The 17,118-nt window shown below is 38.3% G+C and overlaps 1 protein-coding gene across 4 annotated transcripts; it reads right to left on the minus strand.

Annotated features, from left to right (window-relative positions):
- Positions 1 to 1,331: 1,331 nt before the first annotated feature.
- On the minus strand, positions 1,332 to 15,297 carry comtb (catechol-O-methyltransferase b). 4 transcript variants are annotated; one of them, XM_084100891.1, is made up of 6 exons: positions 15,149 to 15,297; positions 4,505 to 4,676; positions 4,241 to 4,358; positions 3,298 to 3,491; positions 3,009 to 3,140; positions 1,332 to 2,819 (listed from the first exon to the last, which is right to left on the minus strand). In XM_084100891.1, the coding sequence occupies exons 2-6, from the start codon at positions 4,673 to 4,675 to the stop codon at positions 2,640 to 2,642; spliced, it is 795 nt and encodes a 264-aa protein (XP_083957017.1). In that variant the 5' UTR covers position 4,676; positions 15,149 to 15,297; the 3' UTR covers positions 1,332 to 2,639. The 4 variants fall into 4 exon arrangements, with proteins under 4 accessions (XP_083957017.1, XP_083957019.1, XP_083957018.1 ...); XM_084100893.1 differs by having other exon boundaries at positions 15,126 to 15,226; XM_084100892.1 differs by lacking the exon at positions 15,149 to 15,297 and adding an exon at positions 10,484 to 10,703.
- Between the last annotated feature and the right edge of the window lie 1,821 nt (positions 15,298 to 17,118).

The raw sequence follows: 17,118 nt of genomic DNA on the forward strand, positions 1-17,118 counted from the left end.
ATCCACACACAGAATAGAATAAGCATATTTTAAGCCGATACATCAACATCTCTCATCATTGGGGTGGGGGAACGGATTTCAACAGCTGAACTATTTGCCTCGGATTCTGTTCCCCCTATGTTTATTACACAATGCGGTTCTAAGGTTTATCACATTGCAGCTAATTACTTCACCCAATAGGCTATAGCCTATATTCCGCGCTCAAGCGCATGCATAAAACTTGTCGCAAAACACCGGCAAAAGTAGGCTAATTATAATAAATGTGTCTGAAAAAAATAATGAAGCATTTTAATTGTTTATTAATGAACTAGTCTTTTCTAAATCAGTGTAGGCTATCTCCATACATCTCCACTGTAATTTAGGCTAGATGCGCCTTTCATACGGACAGGATTTCATAATCGCTTAGCCTAATGTGCAATTAAACGCAATGTTCGTATTCTGGGCTCATCTGCTATTAATAAGGTGTGCACAGAAAATGTGTCGTTTTAACGACATAAGATCTCGTTATTACGAGAAAAGATGTTGTTAAAAGGACATAAGATCTCGTTATTACGAGAAAATATGTCGTTTTAAAGACATAACATCTCGTTATTACAACATAAGATCTCGTTATTACGAGAAAATATGTTGTTTTAACGACATAACATCTCGTTATTTCGACATAAGATCTCGTTATTACGAGAAAAAAATGTCGTTTTAACGACATAAGATCTCGTTATTACGAGAAAATATGTTGTTTTAACGACATAAGATCTCGTTATTACGACATAATTGAGTGGAAAAAATAGTATGTGGCAGCAATGCGTCACTGTAAATTACAAACCTGCGCACATAGCCTATATTCAAACGCATACCAATAGACTGAACTCATAATATGCATGTGCACGCCATCAGCCTTCTCACAGGTTTCATGTTTAAAGTCTGTGTAGAGTTTCCTGTTAAAACGGTGTCGTGTTAGCGGTCCCTAATGCCTGGTTCAGATTACACGATTTTAGCCCGATTTTGGCACGATCCGTTTGACATAGGGTGTCGTGGGGATTCGTAAATGACAACGGGCGTCGGGACGCAAGATTCGATTGTTTCATCTCATAGTGTGTCATAGTGGGCGACAACCCACGACATCACGACAGAAAGACTAGCATGTTTAATTTTTTATGCCTGGTTCAGATTACACGATTTTAGCCCGATTTTGGCACGATCCGTTTGACGTAGGGTGTCGTGGGGATTCGCAAACGACAACAGGCGTCGGGACGCAAGATTCGATCGTTTCATCTCGTATAGTGTGTCATAGTTTGTTGCCTAAGGCGACATTGCCACAACGGACAAATTTAAACATTTGACATTTTCACTTATTTATTGAAAACATCAATTTCTTTAACCAGACACTTGAACAAACACATTTATCCAGTTTTTAATGTATTACAAATTTCATATTTAATAAAAAGTAACATTTCATTTCCAGCTGTTGCTCTCAGGCAACATTATAGTGGAACACAAGTATTACCAAACCATCATATCATCAAGTTTTCATATCCATCTTCATCCTCATCTCCATCTACGCTCTGGAGGCAACACCGTACCATTGAGGGTTAAGGTGTCTATAATATTTTTATTTATAAGTGTGCTTGTGGATGTATTATGTTGAAAAGTGTGGCTGGGCTGTAGTGGTTAATTTTCAATGCTATTAAAGATTTATGACTGTTAAATTATGTTGTGGAATATGACACTATAAAATGTGAGAGGGATGGATCCGAATAATAAATGAACAAAAAATAAAAATGTAATTGTCTGTTATATCTTCATAGTCTTATGTTTTGAGACAAAAGTAACCATTTTTCACAGACACAATTATTTTTATAATGTACAAACTTTATTCTATCCCCTTACACTAACCCTACCCTGGCTGTTTACCTCATGGGGAACAAAAAACGAAAATAATTTCGGATACTGCCATCTTTGTGTGGACATTTTGTTCCCATAATGTAGGGTTTACCAGGTCACACACACACAAAAACAATGGTCAGGTCATGAAAATGTGTTTTATAACTTAGTTAACATTAAAACAGTAGCTTAGATTAAAAAGCTAATTAAAATATCACCTTAAAATTAAAAGAATAAAACATTATTGCCAGACACAAATAAAATTGCAACATTAACACATACAAAATTATGCACCAAAACGTAAATAAAACAGCAATCCATATTGCAATATCACTATCAATACTAAAAATTAAAAATAAAAGCTAAAATGAACACACTCTAAATGACATGAACACAAAGTGGCATTGTTTCAGTTATTACAGAATAACTATAAAATAACCTAAAAAGGTTACATTTTCTGTAAAAAATATAAATACAGAATCACTGGTATATTTTAAGATAAAATTTCTGGTTACACTGTAAGAGGGGGTCTAGACCAGACATTTTAAATGTGATCCTACCCTCTAGTGGTACAGAGTGGTAAAAGAGTGGTCTTGTTTGAACAAATGTGCAGAACTGTGTCAGATTTTAAGTACAGTAAGTCTTAAGGACTTATTATAATAAATTATTCAAAATACACCTCTTGTTAGATCTGAGAAACTCTTAGCATAAAAAGTCAAGCGAAAAAAGGTAAACATATGAACCATTTCTGTATATCTCTAGCCCAAAAACACAGACTTTTCCAAGCCGTCCTCTGCCTTGGTATACTCTAAATGGGATTTAAAATAGCAGCTTTTATAGGAAAGGCTATTGCGCACATATTGAAGATAGTCTGGGACTCCCGGACAGATCACATTATCAGCAAGCAGAACGGTGCCTTTCCTTAGTAGACCACAATCCTGTAAATAAAGAAGACAGAAAAAAAGAGAAGTGCAGAAAAGGTTGGATATATGCTTCCAGTAAAATCGACAGGAAACCACTGACATTGCAACTGACTTCATGAAGTTTTTGGACATTTTTGCATTGTAGAGACACCATAATCTCTAACTGAGATTGAATGAAATTACAGTGGTCAGAATCAAACACACCTCCATTAATTTTGTGTCAGGGAGGTAACGGTCCTTCCAGTGGTCCAGAAAAACTAAATCAAATGTTTCAATTCCAAAGTGCTCCTTCATGCGCGGGATCCAATCTTCAGACGCACCTTCTACAAGCTGGACCTGATGAAGTAAAACATTGATTCAAGGCATAATAAATAGGAAATTAATCCTTTCATTTGAAATATATAGGCTACAAACATAATGTTTGCAGAGAGTAGAGAGTAAATAAGGACTACTGTATGTAAATGAAGTGTTTGTGAAGGAACAGGGCCCTTACTCTGTCTTCAAGACCCGCCCAGGCGATTACTTGTCGAGCAATTGCAGCATAATCTGCATTGAACTCCAGTGTTATCAGACGAGCTCCAGGAGGAAGCAGACGAGCGATGCGCACTGTAGAGTATCCACAGTATGTGCCCAACTCTAGGACCTTCTCTGGGTTCAACTCACTCACCACTGAGTCCAGGATACACCCTGAGTGTACACACATACATACACACATGTTGTGTTTTCTTGTTACTTTCCATTGACATAATGATTTTTATACTGTACAAACTGTATATTATCTTATACACCAACTCTACCCCTAAACCTATAAATCTTATTTGCACTTTTAAAAAAAATTTAAGCTGTTTTCCTCATGGGACCAAAAAATTTCCCCTCTCCACAAGGACTAAGATTTCAGATATTGCCATCTTTGTGGGGACATTTTGTCCCCATAATGTAGGGTTTACCAGGTCACACACACACACAAACACACGTTTGTTTCACTATATTAGTGAGGGCATTGCATAGACTTCCATTGATTTTATATCAGGTTAAGGATATTTTCTATGGCCTAACACAACCCTTACCACTAAACATATCCCTCAAGAAACATGTGCAAAACACTAAATTTAAATAAAAACATGTTTTGGCCGATTTTAGAAAACTTTAGTAACATTGTATAGGTCTATAGGCTACTGTCACTTTTGATCAACCGAAGACACCCTTGCTGAATAATAATAAATTTGCTAATAATAAATTACTGACCCCAAATGTTTATACGGTAGAGAAAACTTCTTAGTTAAGTAATAAAAATGACATAATTAATAAAACCCATTTCCCTATTTTGAAGCAAACATAATCTGAATCTAAAATTTCTCTCAGATTTTCCCCTGAACATTTTTGTGCAATGAAAAATAATAATAACGAGTCTGGAAATACAAAAGCAGTGCTCTGACCTTTCTCATCTCCAATGTTCATAGCCCATTCACTGTGTCGGCAGAAATGATCAATGGCCGAGATCACACTCTGAGGGTCACCTCGGGTTGCATGCTTCCGTACTGCATTCAGCAGACGCTGGTCACAACAAAGACATAAAGGGTTCTGGTTACGACTTTGTTTACTTTATGGGCCTCAATAGTTTAACACCTTTCAGGATTGAGGTACGTTCTGTAATTTTGTATTGAGATAGAAAATTGTTAAACCAGGACTAACTGAGTCACCTGTGGTCGAGTAGATCTGGTCAGAGTATCTAGAGCACGCTCAACGATGACATCATGCCAGAGTAACGCGAGACTGCCGTTGAACTGCACAACAGCAGGGATGAACCAGGAGTACAAGACATATAAAAGCACTGTGACCCCGACAAACCAGGACAGCAACACCAGCAACATACTAGAGCCAGACACAGAGATGCATAAACCATTAGAATACATTTATTGAATTAAGCTGATAATCACATAAAATTAATTGGCTCAGAAAAATCACAATATAAATGAAATAAAATGTCTATTCAAAGCGTTTGCATTGCCTTAAGTATTTTAGAAATTATAGACATGTATTATTTATTATTTTATTTAACTTTGCCACTATGTAAATATTTCAGATACAAAGTGGAAATCAATATACACCACCGTTTAAAAGTTTAGGATCATTGAGGCATTTTTCATGTTTGTTTGTTCACCAAGGCTGAATTTATTTGATAAAAAATACAGTACAATTGTAAAATAGTATTACAATTTAACATAACATAAGCCATATAAATTAATAAAAGCCTGATACTGTGCATCCCTTTGAATGGTCTGTGTAAATTTAGAGTTAAAATAATACATCTCTATGCACCTTTCAAGACAGCACACACACATACACACACACACACACACACACACACACACACACACACACACACACCAATGTATGCACTTTAATTACACTCTAATAGAGCCCAGGTCTGCACTCCTGCAGGTCATGAGATGAATGTATATGGAAATTAATGTTCTCATTCAGTACTGTGCTTTCATCTCTCTGGCCATTCCTCTATTGTGTTGGTCTAATGAGATGGGTGGTTACTATGCAGCAAATAAAGCCTGAACTGAAAATCTCTCTCATGTGATTATTTGGTTGCTATTGCTACAACATGTTGCTGTAGCTCAATCTGTCCATGAAGCAGATATTGGGATTGGGAAAAAACTAAAATTTTCTCACAAAATGTGTTTTCCTTAGTCAACACCACTAGCTATAACAATAACATGTAAAATATTTATTATACACTGCCATTCAAAAGGGATTTTTTTAACAGATTTTTTTTTTTTTTTAAATTAATGCTGTTCTTTTGAACATTCTATTTATCAAAAATATTAAGCAGCACAACTGTTTTCAACATTAATAATAATGTTTGTTCTTGGTGGAATAGATCTGCTACACTGCTGCTTCTACTGCTGTTATTGCTGCTGCTGTTGATTATTACTGCTGCTTCTACTGCTGTTGTTGCTGCTGCTGTTGATTATTACTGCTGTTGTTGCTGCTGCTGTTGATTATTACTGCTGCTTCTGCTGTTATTGCTGCTGCTGTTGATTATTACTGCTGTTGTTGCTGCTGCTGTTGATTATTACTGCTGCTTCTACTGCTGTTGTTGCTGCTGCTGTTGATTATTACTGCTGCTTCTACTGCTGTTGTTGCTGCTGCTGTTGATTATTACTGCTGCTTCTACTGCTGTTGTTGCTGCTGCTGTTGATAATTACTGCTGCTTCTGCTGTTATTGCTGCTGCTGCTGTTGATTATTACTGCTTCTACTGCTGTTATTGCTGCTGCTGTTGATTCAACTACTGCTGCTCCAACTACTGCTGCAGAGCATGCATGGAACTTGCTACTGCCAATACATACATGACATGCTGTGAGCAAGACATGCTGCTGCTGTACAATAGCATACATTAATTACCCATAGCAGACCTATATAGGTGGAGCTGGGGAAGGTGGAGGAAATCTGAAAGCATGTTGCAAACTGCAGACGCTAGCCAAGGATTTGAAAGTTAAGCAGCAAGCTCATTGGATGCTTTACAGCAGGAACCAATCAGCTTAGCCCTATATGATGAGAATGATGTGATTGCAAGTAGATTGAGTTAAGGACCTATCAGCCTGTGTCATCTAGAATTTCATGACAAAACTTTGTGTCTATTTTAAATTGTTTTAATATTTCACAATATTACTGTTTTTGCTGCAGCCTTGGTGAGTATACGAGACTTCTTTCAAAAACGTTAAACAATCTTATCAACCCCAATCTTTTGAACCACAGTGTAAATTGCAAATCTACAGGGTGGGCCATTTATATGGATACACCGTAATAACATGGGAATGGTTGGTGATATTAAAGTCCTGTTTGTGGCACATTAGTATATATTAGTACACACCACCCATCTTGAGGAGTTTGCCCCCTCACATATACTAATGTGCCACAAACAGGACTTTAATATCACCAACCATTCCCATGTTATTACGGTGTATCCATATAAATGGCCCACCCTGTAGTATTCACTTCACTACAGGATGGTTTCCAACTCCACTCTTAAGTCTCAGTTATACTCCAGTTTAGACGCGTACACGGACAGCTGCGGACAGCACGGATGCGGGCTACACTGTAAAAAAAATCTGTAGAAATTACAGCTGCCAGTAACTTACTGTAGATTTAAATTGATGTTATTTACTGGCAACAGTTTGTTCAAAGTTAAATGAACACTAAACATTAACAAGTCTTTATCTTTAGAGAATAAAACTAAAATAACAGCCTCATGCAAAGCATTCTGGGAACCAAAATCTGAAGAAAAAGGTTGATGAAGATTTCTGGTTCCCAGAATGCTTTGCATTAGGTTGTTATTTTATAGTTTTATTCTGTAAAGACAAAGACTTGTTAATGTTTAATGTTCATTTAACTTTGAATAAACTGTTGCCAGTAAATAACATCAATTTAAATCTACAGTAAGTTACTGGCAAGCAGCTGCATAACTACAGCAAATTTTTTACAGTGTACTTGTATTTATACTACTAAAAAGTGTATGCTGGGGTCCGCTCAGCGGACGTGTTCTGCACTTGTGCAGTAGATCACGTGTACATGTGTTGTGTGCTAACACAATTTAGGTATGCTTCCTTGATTTAGGTTTCCTATTGTAAGTTATGTTTGGTTCTATGAACTCTTATTTTGATATTCTGTTTCCCTGCTGTTTAGTTTCGGGTTTCTTGGTTTCTGATTATGTCCCTGTTTCTTTCTATGGTTACTCATGATTATGGAAAAAAGAAATGTGATGTCTGCACACTGAATTCACAGCTCCAAACAACTTTTATTGAAAGCGCAACGTTTCAACCGTCAGGTCTTCATCAGGCACAATACCCATGTTGAAAAATACAACTCTTACAGAAACAGATAATCACCTTTATTACACACACTCCAAAACATGTGACAATTCATTCAAATCATGTAAGACACAAACATTTTTTTTTAAGTTTATTATTAAAGACTATTTAAAGTATTCCTTTTTCGTGTGTGTTGCCTACACCACTAAACGTTACAAAATAACCGACCAAAAGCCGACAGACGACAACAGTCTTAAGACCATTTTTTGGGTCGGGGCCCGCAGTGCAGTCAGCTGGTTGACTTACTGGAGATGGGGGGGGTTACACCTGGAGGAAATACATCTTCATCTGTCTGGAGTCTGCTTACCCGTATATGAGGGTTTCAACTGAGTGTGTCAAACCTGACCCAGACCCAGTCACAGTCCCAGGCCCCAAGCCAACTTCCACCGCAGAGCCAGAGGCAGCCACTGAAACCATTCATGTGGGAATTCTTGTGGAGTGTGCGCCAGGAGCCAGGAGCAGACTGTTGCCTGATAGATCTGTGGTCCATGGATCCAGGTCCCAGCCTAGTCTTCACCCTCGATCAAACTCCTCCGCCGGTCCCTTCCGGCTGTTCGGATGCTCCGGTCCCATCCGAAGACCTTCCTCCTCTGTTGTTCCAGCCCAACTCCCTGCTCCCATCCCTGGCGCTGGTTCCGGCCAGTTCCCTGGATCTGCCGCCTCTGCTGGAGTCATCCAGCTCCTCCTCGAGGATTCACCTTGGTCCTCCAGGCCCATGACTCCTCCTCTGTCTGTCAACTCATTGGCTTCGCCCAGGCTCTGCACTCCCTCGACTCCACCATGGTCTGTCAGTCCCAGGACTCCTCCGGGCCCCCTCGTCCCTCCAGCTCAGCCTCAGTCAAGCATCACTTTGACTCTGCCACAGACTTCCGGGTCTCTGGCTGCACATCGACCCTCCACCCTTTCGGCTCCACCTCCAGAGCCCCCTCCCTCCACTGTTGGACTCGCAGTTACGGCGCGAAGATGTGCCTTCTGTGAGGGGAGACTCTTATTTTGATATTCTGTTTTGTCTCCATTAGTTCCTTTTTCCCTGCTCTGTTCAGTTTTGGTTTTCTCGGTTTTTAAATATCACCTGTACCTCATTTAGTCCCTTGTTATCTATTTCATATATACTCCCTGTTTAGTTTAGTCTTCTGTCGGTTATCATCTTTATTTAATGTGTTGTTTATCTCCTGTGTGCTCCTAGTGATCTCCTGAGTTTATTCCTTTTTCATGCATGTTGCTTACACAACTAAACATTACACCTCTGAATGTTTTTTTTGTTTTTTTTGCTGAATAGAATAAATAGAACATGAAATAAAAATATCCACTGCAAAGTAAATATGTACTTTATCACAAAAAAGAAGATCTGTTAATAATTGTTCAGTTAATAATGAAGGCTAAAGTAGTCATGGAGAGTGAGAAATGCATTTCTCAAGTTGGATTTTAGAGTTGCATGGCAACAAGCACAAGGTTAAGAGCTATTAGACAAAGAGTGTATCACCCCTGAGAGAGGACCATTACAAGGTCTTCTCTGTCTTTCTTTAAATATACACACAAATGTAGCTGGGGTCTGGAGTGGAATGCAGAGTTCAGCCACTTTGCTGGACAGCCATTGTTAGTGAGAAAATCCTCTCAAATGGGTGTCAGAAAGGTACAGAAGTACAGAGAAGTACAGAGGCTGGCCTGGTTGAGGCTAGTTACTATTTTTTTAATAACAAACGTTATTGCTGTAAATATTTACCAGTGTATACATTTAATACATTGGAAAAGTTCAGTATGTATGTACTATAATGTTAATTCGCACTGCAATAGCGAGTATCGAAGCAATAATGCTAAATAGCACAAGGATTTTATTATAAATGAGAAATGATTTCATATCAATATAACATGCTATGTTAAAGATAGTATTAGAGCCACATAATAATTTAAAGTGAACAAGAAATGTGATACACTAAAAAAGACCGTTCTGTCTTCAGTGATGTGCAAACATGATAATTGGTATCGGCTGACCAGAACACACACTGTGAAACATTTACTAAAATAGATTTAACGTAAATTGGGTTTCAAATTTAAACTAGATACAAGCCTAGAAAATACTTACAAAGTGAGCACAAACACAATGACACATAATAATAAAAATATAGTTATTATTTAAATAATGAAAGAGACCGGAAAGAGGGTTATAGGCAGTGTAACATTATTATGAACACATCATATTTTCATATAAATGTGCAGTAATAAACTATGTTATAAATGGACAACATCTTTAAAAAAGGCAATTCAAGTAAATTATCTTAATGACGGATTTTCTGAATGTTCATAATTCAACAAAAATGAGAGTAAATTACCATTTAAGAATAAATGATAGAGAGAAAACACTTACTTTCGATGAGGGCCTCTCCTTTCCTTTAACAAAATGTCTATTTCACTTAAGGACCTTGTTATAACCAATCTGCAAGGATGCAAATGCACTGTTCAGCTCTCTCTCTCTCTCTCTCTCTCTCTCTCTCTCTCTCTCTCTCTCTCTCTCTCTCTCTCTCTCTCTCTCTCTCTCTCTCTCTCTCTCTCTCTCCTCCCTCTCTCTCTCTCTCTCTCTCTCTCTCTCTCCTCCCTCTCTCTCTCTCTGCTGACCCTGTAATATGCTCTCAGCTGACTGACCCTGTAATATGCTCTCTCACCTCTTTTGGGTAGTTTGGAGCTGTGAGGAATGTTTGGCCGCAGGCCTTTTGGGGGATATACACCCTCTATGTCTAGTCTATGGTTGTGATGCAGCTGCATGTGGCAACAGATGAACATAGATGGCTACCGTTACTCACCCTAATCTACATGCAGATTTTCCATAAAATGGAAACTCATATAGTGAACAGAAGCGATCAATCGATCAATGTTCCACTATTCCAAGTCTTCTGAAATCATACGATGCATTTATATTAGAATCATACAGGAATTTAAAATGTTATTCGCTGAAAGTTTCCCCATAAGTTAGCTGTTTACTTTTTGTTAAAGCACGCGGTAGCGACCGGATCTTTTACTTGTGAACCAAGTCATTCAATTGAACCGATTCACAATTCGATTCGTTCGTAACGGAACGGCAAGAAATGAGTAGGCCTAAATAATAACGCTAATGGCAGGTATCAAATGTGCAAATTTTAAACTGTTGCTTCAAAACAAAGTGTTTCAAGACAGACACTGAAATTTCAAACTAAATAGAGGTCAAATTAAACCCTCTAGGGCTATAACAGCGTTTTTTACGCTGCTTGCATGTAAGTTCATCCACAATTTATTATCTAATTTCGACTGACTAAAATGTAGATTCTGTTCTCACGGAACAGGGACACAAATCAGCTATTTGAGTATCTCAAAAAGATAAACCATACGGAGAATGCCAACACCTCCATACGCCGCTCCTTCCAAAATGCTGCATAGGCTGAGCAGACATTTACTTTGTTAGACTTATGTAACCCCTGTCAATAACTTCGTCTGCTTTATTTTGTTTATTTGATCTAATGCGATAGCATGTCCCAGCCATACTTAACTAACACATTCTACATGATTACTGCTAGGGGAATGGCATGTAAACAAATTCAACTATATATAGGCTAGGTGTTTGTTTGTTCTTTTTTTACAAACAGGAGTAGCCTAAATATAGGCCTAATCATGTCAGGGCTAAATAAATACATGGTGGAAAAAAGAAAGGCATTTCACCTTTTTTTTTTATCTATTCAACTGCTGTATAGCCTAGTTGTCATTGCATAGTTAACATGAATTTTAAATTGTTCACAAAATTGTATTTTTTCATTCCGTTTGACTTTATGAATATAGAAATGGGCAATTATAACAATTAAATCAAGATTTTTTTTAGAACAAAAGTAAACCTCTTCAGTGTCTCCTTATAAGAAATATACTGCCCCTTGGAGGTCAGATAAAGCATTGACAGGAACTGTCTACTGAACTCTAATGGCTCGTTTCCACTGAGCAGTACAGTACGGTACGGTACAGTACGGTACGGTTCGGGTCTGTTAACCATGATCTGGCTAGCGTTTCCACTGCCAACAGTACCCTTACTTGATAGGCGTGGTGTTTCGATCGACGTAATTTTCGCGCGAAGAAGAACATAGTAAACTACAATGGATGACATACAGCAGATCTTGTTCTTGCTCCTCGACATGTTTGTCACAAGAAGACAAGCGCCGACATTAGGCTTTTCTCAATATTAAGTACGCAAAGTTTGTACTTGCCATGTGCGACTCACTCCTACATGCACATGGTACAGCGCGTTCTTAAAAGCGTCACTCAGCTCGCTCTGCTACTCCGGTTATCTCTGTTACTCTGTATGTACAAATTTAAGCAACAATAAAACGAAATATGTTATAAAACACTACTCTGCCTCTTTTCGTTTTCATTTAAATAAATTAAACATTATAGGGACACAAATGTGGTTCATGCGCAACGCATATTGATTATTCACTGCACGTTATACGTTATTCTATTTATAACAAAACGATTTAAAACACAACCCTAACGTTACCTCTTTTCGTTTAAATAATAAAAAAAATTACACATTACAGGCAATATATGCATTTGTACAAATGTTGCAATAAACATCAGTGATAATCTTGTAATAAGAAAATGACAAGAAACCATATTTGTAAAATTTCAGTTTTATCAATAATAGCCAATATAAAAGTTTAAGTAAAAGGTACAAGAAGCTATACAATAAGAAATAAAGCAAACAATTCAGTCAAATGTCCAAATGCTGCGCTAGTCTAACATTACAACAGTAAAGTTAAATACAAATAGCCTATAATATGAAACTAAACTTAGCCCTCAGTCAAAACGATTGACAGGGAACGAATTATATATTCACGAGACCAAAGATCGCCCGTTAGGTCTGCACAAGATGAATTATATCTCATGTTTAACCACTACCGTCGGAGTCATCGGCGAACGTCAGAAGAACTAACTTAGCCGAGGAAAGGCTCATCCAGCCGGGAAACATGAGCTCCGAGCGCCCGCTGATCGCATGGATCTCACAACCGGGGAAAAACAAATCATCTTTATAAATAAACCACAGATTAGAGCTTTAAACAACTACATTCAACGCAAATAAAAGGGTACCGACCCGTACCGTACCGTACCGTACCGCTCGGTGGAAACGCGCCATAAATGTCATTTTATTAAATTGGGTAAATACTTTTATGGCGCGTTTCCACCGAGCGGTACGGTACGGTACGGTACGGTACGGGTCGGTACCCTTTTATTTGCGTTTCCACTGCCAAAAGTTGAGAATGGTACCAAAAAGCCGAACCGTACCGTACCACTTTTTGGGTACCCTTCCGTTGGGGTACCTAGCACAGTGGTACGGTACTAAAAGGTGGAGCTAGACTCACTGCAGGACGTTGATTGGTTGACAGAGAATCGTCACTTGCGCGTGCTACGAGGGGAATGACAACATAAGAAGCGCCATTTTTTTATATACAGTTTAATATAATATACTGTTACTGTGTCACGAAATGTAATTTTAAGAGTTTTTCAGGCGAGAATGTAGTTGTTTAAAGCTCTAATCTGTGGTTTATTTATAAAGATGATTTGTTTTTCCCCGGTTGTGAGATCCATGCGATCAGCGGGCGCTCGGCGCTCATGTTTCCCGGCTGGATGAGCCTTTCCTCGGCTAAGTTAGTTCTTCTGACGTTCGCCGATGACTCCGACGGTAGTGGTTAAACATGAGATATAATTCGTCTTGTGCAGACCTAACGGGCGATCTTTGGTCTCGTGAATATATAATTCATTCCCTGTCAATCGTTTTGACTGAGGGCTAAGTTTAGTTTCATATTATAGGCTATTTGTATTTAACTTTACTGTTGTAATGTTAGACTAGCGCAGCATTTGGACATTTGACTGAATTGTTTGCTTTATTTCTTATTGTATAGCTTCTTGTACCTTTTACTTAAACTTTTATATTGGCTATTATTTATAAAACTGAAATTTTACAAAAAGAAATATGGTTTCTTGTCATTTTCTTATTACAAGATTATCACTGATGTTTATTGCAACATTTGTACAAATGCATATATTGCCTGTAATGTGTAATTTTTTTTATTATTTAAACGAAAAGAGGTAACGTTAGGGTTGTGTTTTAAATCGTTTTGTTATAAATAGAATAACGTATAACGTGCAGTGAATAATCAATATGCGTTGCGCATGAACCACATTTGTGTCCCTATAATGTTTAATTTATTTAAATGAAAACGAAAAGAGGCAGAGTAGTGTTTTATAACATATTTCGTTTTATTGTTGCTTAAATTTGTACATACAGAGTAACAGAGATAACCGGAGTAGCAGAGCGAGCTGAGTGATGCTTTTAAGAACGCGCTGCCATTTGCATGTAGGAGTCGCACATGGCAAGTACAAACTTTGCGTACTTAATATTGAGAAAAGCCTAATGTCGGCGCTTGTCTTCTTGTGACAAACATGTCGAGGAGCAAGAACAAGATCTGCTGTATGTCATCCATTGTAGTTTACTATGTTCTTCTTCGCGCGAAAATTACGTCGATCGAAACACCACGCCTATCAAGTAAGGGTACTGTTGGCAGTGGAAACGCTAGCCAGATCATGGTTAACAGACCCGAACCGTACCGTACTGTACCGTACCGTACTGTACTGCTCAGTGGAAACGAGCCATTACTATTAGTAGTACTTTTAGTTCTTTTATAATAAAAAGCATCCCCTTCAATATATCATACACACAATCAGTAGAAAGTACCTTCCTGTCTATTTAAATGAACCATAGGGACTCCAGACACTGATATGTTGTGGCTGAGCATAGGCACTGGGCTGAGTTCCAGCATGGACTAAGTAAATCACTGAACTGCTGACTCAGACCTTACAAAAATAAATAAACAAAAAGTGCAAAATATGGGGATTGTGACAACCTTCCTGTACCCCCACCTAATAAGGCCCCTCCAATCTGAGAGTGCTCTAAAACATCTTTAGAGCCATTCAACACTAAATAATAAAGACCAACCCTAAAAATAGCACAGATCAGTCTTGAGACCATACTAACTGAAGGTCAGTGGATCCAGCCAAGCTTCCCGGACACTTAATACCAATTATTGAATGTCTTTCCAATATTTATTGGACAATACCCTCCTGAGACCATTCACAGACTTTGATGCAGACAGGAGAGCACGTCATATGTCTTTCTCCATTCCCAACAGTCATTTCTTATCCCAGAATAGCAGTTGATGCTAAAAATGAACGTAGCACTGTACAGTCTTTTCAAGTCAAAACAAGTGAGCTTTATTGTCATTCTACTATATGTGGAGACATGCAGTGGAACAAAATGTCATGCCTTGGAGGACCACATGCTACATGAAAACAAATATAAACAGAAGTAGTCTATAAACATATAAACAGGTACATAAACCTAAACTACTGAAAGAAGTAATCTAACTATACCAATACTATAATCTTTCTGTTACGTTTTGAGCAGGGATGAGGAGAGGTGAGAATCCAAGTGCGGCAACAGTTTATTCAGAAAACACAAACCAAGATAATCCAAGACAGAAACAGGAACATAATCCAAGACAGAAACAGGAACATAATCCAAACAGGGGAACCAGAGCCCTAATCCGACAATGGGGAGAAAATAACTTCAAAATAAGAGTCCACATGACAACAGAAATGAACACAGACCCAGGGCACGAGTTACACTTACTATACATATACAAGTAAGTACACATACTATATACATACTATATACTTTCCATAAATACTGTACATATACCCTGGACATATAATTTGAATTTTACATGTAACAACACACAGTAAAGCAGCACAACTGGGAGACAATGAAAGGTGAGTCTGTAGTGTATGTACATTGTAAAAAAATGTATTACCCTATAGTGAGTCTGGGTACTAGTGAGGATGTTAAAGTGTCCAGTGCAGATAGAGAGAGAAGAGAGTATTACCACAGATGGAGGGTTTGTATAGGCCACTCATCCTGTGTGTGGCTTCTGGTTCAGGAGGTATAGGAGTATGGACAGGGGTTTTAAAGGTGAGCGGGGTGACTGGAGTTGAAGGCTCTCACAGCCTCTGATGCTCCGGTACAATCTTCCTGACGGCAGGAGCTGAAAGAGACTTTGGGAATGATGGGTGGGGTTCTTCACGACACTGGTGGATTTGCTGGAGCATCGTGCAAGGAAAATGTCCCGTATGAAGGGGAGAGAGACACTGATGATCTTCGCAGCTGTGTTCACTGTCCTGCAGTATAGCGCAGGAAGTGGAGGCGCTGCTGGGCCTGTTGATGTAGTGTTGGTGGTCCAGGTGAGATCCTCTGTGATGTGTGTGTGCACCCCCAAGAATTCAGTGCTGCTGACTCTCTAGTCGAGCTGCTGTTAGTCAGTGCGAGGTGGTCAACAGAGTTTCTCCTGAAGTCCATCACAACCTCTTCTTCCCCACATTGAGAGACAGGTTGTGTCACCAGGTATGTTGTCAGGACCTGCAGCCTTATGGGTTAATCCTGAATAGGGTCTTCCTTATGTCACCTGGTCATTGGGTAGTTTTTGTGCAGGCGTGTCATTCTGCATTTCAAACCGTGAGTAAAAGGGGTTGAGTGCATTGAGGTAACTTACTAAATTCTGTTATATTTATGCTTAAAACATGGTATTAGTCATAGAGAAATCAGTTAAATATTAATATATTTTAGAATAGTTGAAGCATGTATCAAAGAGAACTGCCTGTACGCCAATATGAATAAAAGAGAATCACTTGAAGTGTCCGAAAAACATTCCAACACATTCCTAGTGTTCAGTGGGCATGCAGTGATGTGACCAAAGACCAAAGATAAACGTAAGGAATGTGAACTGAGCAGCCTTTCAGAATGTACTGTGTAACCCAAAATTTGTGCTTACATGATGAATTGTAAGTAAAATATACACTTAGGTGTGATTCATCTTTGAAAAAGAGTGACACAATGTGGAAAAGGATTAGACTTTATATCATGATCTTTATTATGATTTCCCCCCACCTAGCAGACCATCGTGATGTGAAATGTAAAAAACAAAAAAACAATGGAAACAGTATATAAAAAAATCTAGCAATACATTTATGATTCTAAAAGCTACAATGATAGCACAATTTAAAGCCAAAACAGGGTGTCATTCATAAAGATGACAACAAGAGTCTCTTTCGCTGGTGTAAACAAACAAGAGGCGTGTACTATGCAAATAAATATGTATACAAAATCTGATCAGTTCATAAATATACAATATATATTGTTTTTTCAAGTTGCTACATATAGGTATTTTTCGTTATTTATAATTAATTACAGTACAGACATTTATGTCACCAAAAAACACTAAGAGAGACTAGCAATGCACAGCTGTTTGGTCATGAGTTTCAGATACCAGCTTGAGGCACCTCACAAACCAGCAACATGAAGAGTAGTAAA

The sequence above is a fragment of the Abramis brama genome (genome assembly GCF_963993115.1).
Source record: "Abramis brama genome assembly, chromosome: 23".
In the NCBI taxonomy this organism is placed as follows: Eukaryota; Metazoa; Chordata; class Actinopteri; order Cypriniformes; family Leuciscidae; genus Abramis; species Abramis brama.